The sequence below is a fragment of the Mus caroli genome, chromosome 10 (genome assembly GCF_900094665.2).
Source record: "Mus caroli chromosome 10, CAROLI_EIJ_v1.1, whole genome shotgun sequence".
Taxonomy (NCBI): Eukaryota; Metazoa; Chordata; class Mammalia; order Rodentia; family Muridae; genus Mus; species Mus caroli.
This window is the reverse complement of record NC_034579.1, coordinates 65,393,284-65,397,812: the sequence shown is the minus strand read 5'-3', so window position 1 is coordinate 65,397,812 and position 4,529 is coordinate 65,393,284. Positions and strand designations below refer to the sequence as shown.

The following is a 4,529-nucleotide window of genomic DNA, read 5'->3' as shown; positions in this document are numbered from 1 at the left end:
CCCCTCCCCGACTGGGTCTGGGGCAGCAAAGATGGAATATGGGTTTTAGTAATAATTCAGGAGTATCGGAGGGGAGGCTTGGCAACATAGAAGTCTGGGAGTGGTCCAATCATTGAGCTGCTTAGACCATATTAAAAATAAGACTCTGTGTGTGTGTGTGTGTGTGTGTGTGTGTGTGTGTGCTTCTTTCACTAGAGAATCCACAACATCGGGGCGGTAGTGAAGTGCAAGCTCACCTGCCAGGGGAGTTTAGCGTGGATTAGCATACCACCACTACAGTGCAGAGACCATGCTTGGAACTGGAAAGATCCAGAGCAGGGAGTGTCAGCATGTGGTCCAGACCCAGCAGTATCAGCATCACAGGGAGTTTGTTAGAAACACCACATCCCAAAGCAAGGATGTAAGAAACTGTGCTCCACGTACGAAACATGCTAAAGCCCAAGGGTCACTGGTTTGAAGGAACTTCTGCTTAGAAGCAGCCTGGCTCACGCTTCAGGGAGTCTTCCTGGGGGCCTGGATGCTGGCCCTTTCCAAAGGCTCTCTGGTTATTCTACTATGCATCCAGATCTGTACACTGTGGTTTAAAACTTACCAGCTTAAGGTGACACCACTCATATTCTCAGCAGGACCGGGGACCAAGCATGGTGATGTGTCTTCTCTTCACTCATTCCTGGTTTATTAAGCATTGGCTTTCCAGTGTATGACCTGTCCTGATTTCTGTGGAAGATTGTCACACATCCTGTCCCTGTATCCACAGACGGACAGAAAGTATATCCGGTGTGAATCACCTCCCTGTGAGCTCAGCTCTACTCTTCCCTCCACTTCTTCCCTGCCCTCCCCCCATTTCCTTCTCTGCTGGTTAATCTTGGCTGTCAACCTGACTGGACAATCAATTAAATGCAAAATGCAGAGTGAGTGATTTTCTTAGCCAGATTATTCGAAACAAGACCCACCCTAAATGCAGGCTCCACCTTCTAGTGGCAGCTCAGATAAAAGGCGACAAAAGGATAATAGTTTTTCCCCTGTTTGCCCTCCTTCTTGCTGACAACCACTCTATCTTGTTCCTTCACCAAGATTAGAACCAACCTTTTGGGCTTCCAAGACACACCGAAGATTAGCAGCTCTCCAGGAATCCTCCAGGCCCCCAGCACCAAATTGGTACTGCAGAGACATCTAGACTCATGGACTGAGCAACTACCAGATTCTTGGACTCTCCAGGGTGGGACAGCCGTCACTGGACTTCATGGACCATATCTTATACAGCAATCTGACAATACACACACACACACACACACACACACACTTTTTTTTTTCAAGACAGGGTTTCTCTGTGTAATCCTGACTATCCTGGAACTTACTCTGCAGACCAGGCTGGTATCAAACTCAGAAATCCACCTGCCTCTGCCTCCCAAGTGCTGGGATTAAAGGCATGTGACATCATGCCCAACGAATCCCCTTTTAATATATATCAACTCTACCAGATTTATTCCTTTAGGGAACCCTGACTACTACCCCTTCCCTTCCCTTCCCTCTCCTTTCTTCTTTTCCCCTCTCTTTGTATCTCTTCTCCCCACCTTGGCGAATAGACAGAGGAAACTCTCCTGGGGTGTACTTTGTTGACTTATGTTTAGAAGGATATGTAAGAGTTCATCGGGTAAATGACAAGAAGTCCTTCTACACCATGAGTGATGCACCAAAACCAAAGCATTCATCAATGACAGCAGGTAAGCTAGAGTTGGTGATGAATTGTGATGGACATTTGTGGCTTGTGGGTGTCTACATCTTTGAGGAAGAAGATGATTCAATCAGTGACGCTTGGAACAGCCCGTAGGACCTTCTGGAAGAGAGAAAACTTGATGTCCCTGTCTTGAACCCTCAGTGACTTTCAAATGAAAGGTTCCTACCCACAGGGATACTGGAGGGTGTGCTCTTGGGGTGGGTTAGTACCAACCTCCAAATCATCTTGCAGGAAGAAGAACTGTCTGGCAAGGAGTTCCTGGGAAGTGACGCTTTCCCACGATGGTAGCAGGTAACCATGGCCTCACTTACAACATGACATCCAAAAGCCATTGGCATGGGAACACACAGCACTGAATGCATCAGGAGCCCGAGACCAGACTGCACATCTCTGACTTCATTAACAAGATCACCATTTGGAAAAGCATAAAGCTAGTATTCCAGCTCCAGAGTGCAGGATGGTACTCAGGTGTCCAGCCAGTCTCTGTACAACTCTTTGTAGGAGTCAGGACTTAGCTACTATTTTCCAGAAGTCTCTTTGATCAGTAGTGTTTTCTAACACTCCTGAGCTAGGTTTGGGATATGACCAATGAAAAGTGGTTCACTGTGTACTTACTCTAGTGTGCCTGAGACCCTGAGTTCCATGATCTGACACAAGAAGGGTTGATTTATGGTTTGGTCTCTAGCTAAAAAGATGAATTGCATTAATGCCACCCTTCTTTTAGGGCGAGATAAAGCAATAAAATAATAATAATAATAATAATAATAAAGTGGGAAGACAATGTCTATAAAGTGTTGACAAGGGCATAAATGTAGGCATGGTGGGGCTTGTGTGTAAAATCAGTGCTGAGCACGTAAAGACAGCAGATACCTGGCCAGGCTAGCCCAATAGGTGAGCTCCAGGTCCCTGTGAGAGACTCTGTCTCAAAAAACAAGGAGTACAGCTTCTGGGAAATAATTTCAAACACACACACACACACACGGGGGGGGGGGGGTGGACAGGAAAGTAGACCAATATGCAGACAGAGCAGGACTGCTTGAGGGGACCTCTGCAAAGCACAGTCCCTCGAAGCTTTCTGGGCCGCAACCCATCTCTAGTTTCTGCAGAGGGCGTGGGGCTGGTCTTCTGTGGACCACTGCAAAGGCGGAGAAGAGAATTTCCCAGATGTGGCTGATCCAGCTGCAGTGACACAGTGGAAGCCACGACAGTGAGTGTTGAGTGTTTTGAGAAGCAATATGGGATTCAAAACCATTTTAGATAAGGAACGGATTGACTTTAGTCATCAGAAACCTAAGACTGACCAACGTCGTCAGAAATCCAAGACTGACCTGCAGGTGCCAAGCCAAGAAGTCATGGTTGAAAGGACAAGCAAGATCTGAGATCACAAGAACTGAGAAGGGGCTGGAGGACACCTCAGTGGGTAAACTGCTTGCCACAAAGCCTGAGGACCTGAGTTCGGATGCCAGAGACCACGTAACGGTTGGGTGTGTGGAAAGCTGTCTTCAATCCCTTTTCTGGGAGGTGGAGACAAAAAGACATAAAGGGAAACCTTGTCTCAAAAAAAAAAAAAAAAAAAAAAAGGTGGAGTGCAATTGACGAAGACTCCTCAGGCCCCCAGGGGCGAACAGGGAAGAGACAGAATTATCTGCAAAGGAAGTTAAGATCCGCCGCAGGGTCTGTGCGAAGAGGAGCGAGCCGTGGTTCACAGCAGCTCCTAGGAGCGACAGCTCACCTGCTGTCCCGGTTTTTGCAGATTCGGGACCTTGCTCTGCAGAGCGGCTGCAGGGAGCGGCAGCAGCCTGGTCGCAGCTGTCACCCACGGGTGACCGGACGACGTCCGCGCGGGCGGCAGAGGCCGAGCTTGGGACTACACTTCCCAGTGTGCCAGGCGGGCGGGGCGCGGCGGGGAGGGCGCAGGCTCCTTCCCAGCAAGCGAAGGCGGAAACAAAAGAGCCCGGCGCCGCCGCCCGCACACTCGCGCACCGCGCCCGGGCGCACACGGAGCAGCCCTGCGAGGCGGCAGCCCGGGACACGCGGACCCGCCGCAGCCCCCGCCGCCTGCCCCATGGCGCTGAAGCGGATCCAGAAAGTGAGTGGCTGCCAGAACCGACCTGGGTGTCCCCAAGATGTCCCCAGGAACCCGGGGCGCACGGCGTGGGAGGGGCGCGGGCACTGGGGAGGCCAGGGTGCGGATCGGCCCGCACAGGTGAGGCGTGCATCCGCAGGGTCCGGGTACTTGGAACCTCGGAGTGACCCGATCCGGTCGTGCCCTTCCCAGGATGAGCCTAGAACCTCGGGTGCTGGTGCCCGTGGGGTGGCCAGATTGTCCCGGGGTGTGTGCATCCCCGCTGGGCCGGGGCTTGCTCTGCAACGGGCGGCCTGCGTCCCCTATCACGCTGTGCGTCCTCACAGTGTCCCCGGAGCCCTCCTTGCTGTGTTCGCACCCCGGGCTCCCCGAGAGGACAGGGAAGGTGTGGTGGGCCTACGGCCTTTATTCTCAGAGCGTGGGGCTGGGTCTTTTTGGGCTCTGCAGTCTGGTGCTCAGTGGGAGGAAAGGGCTGGGAACGCGAGATTGGGGCCGAGGAGCCAGCAGAGAGCTCTTGCCCCTGCTATTTTGGTGGTTCTGCACGCAGCTGCCACTTCAGGTCACATAGCTGTACTGAGAACATAGTTGCTGATACACAGCAAGATGAGCTCCTGGCTGTGATTCATGGCTAGGTAAGCCAAGCAGGTTGTTGGTTTTGTTTTGTATTTTCTTCTTTTTTTTTTTTTGATTTCTGGTGTGCTGTTT

At 51.5% G+C, this 4,529-nt stretch overlaps 1 protein-coding gene across 1 annotated transcript in view; it reads left to right on the top strand.

The window, feature by feature from the left end:
- The first annotated feature begins 3,671 nt into the window (after positions 1-3,671).
- Positions 3,672-4,529, top strand: part of Ube2d1 (ubiquitin conjugating enzyme E2 D1) — a 30,336-nt gene continuing 29,478 nt past the window's right edge. Inside the window, exon 1 of the mRNA XM_021174639.1 lies at positions 3,672-3,827. Coding sequence (XP_021030298.1) covers positions 3,804-3,827 — 24 coding nt within the window. The 5' untranslated portion in view covers positions 3,672-3,803. The remainder of the gene's footprint in view (positions 3,828-4,529) is intronic.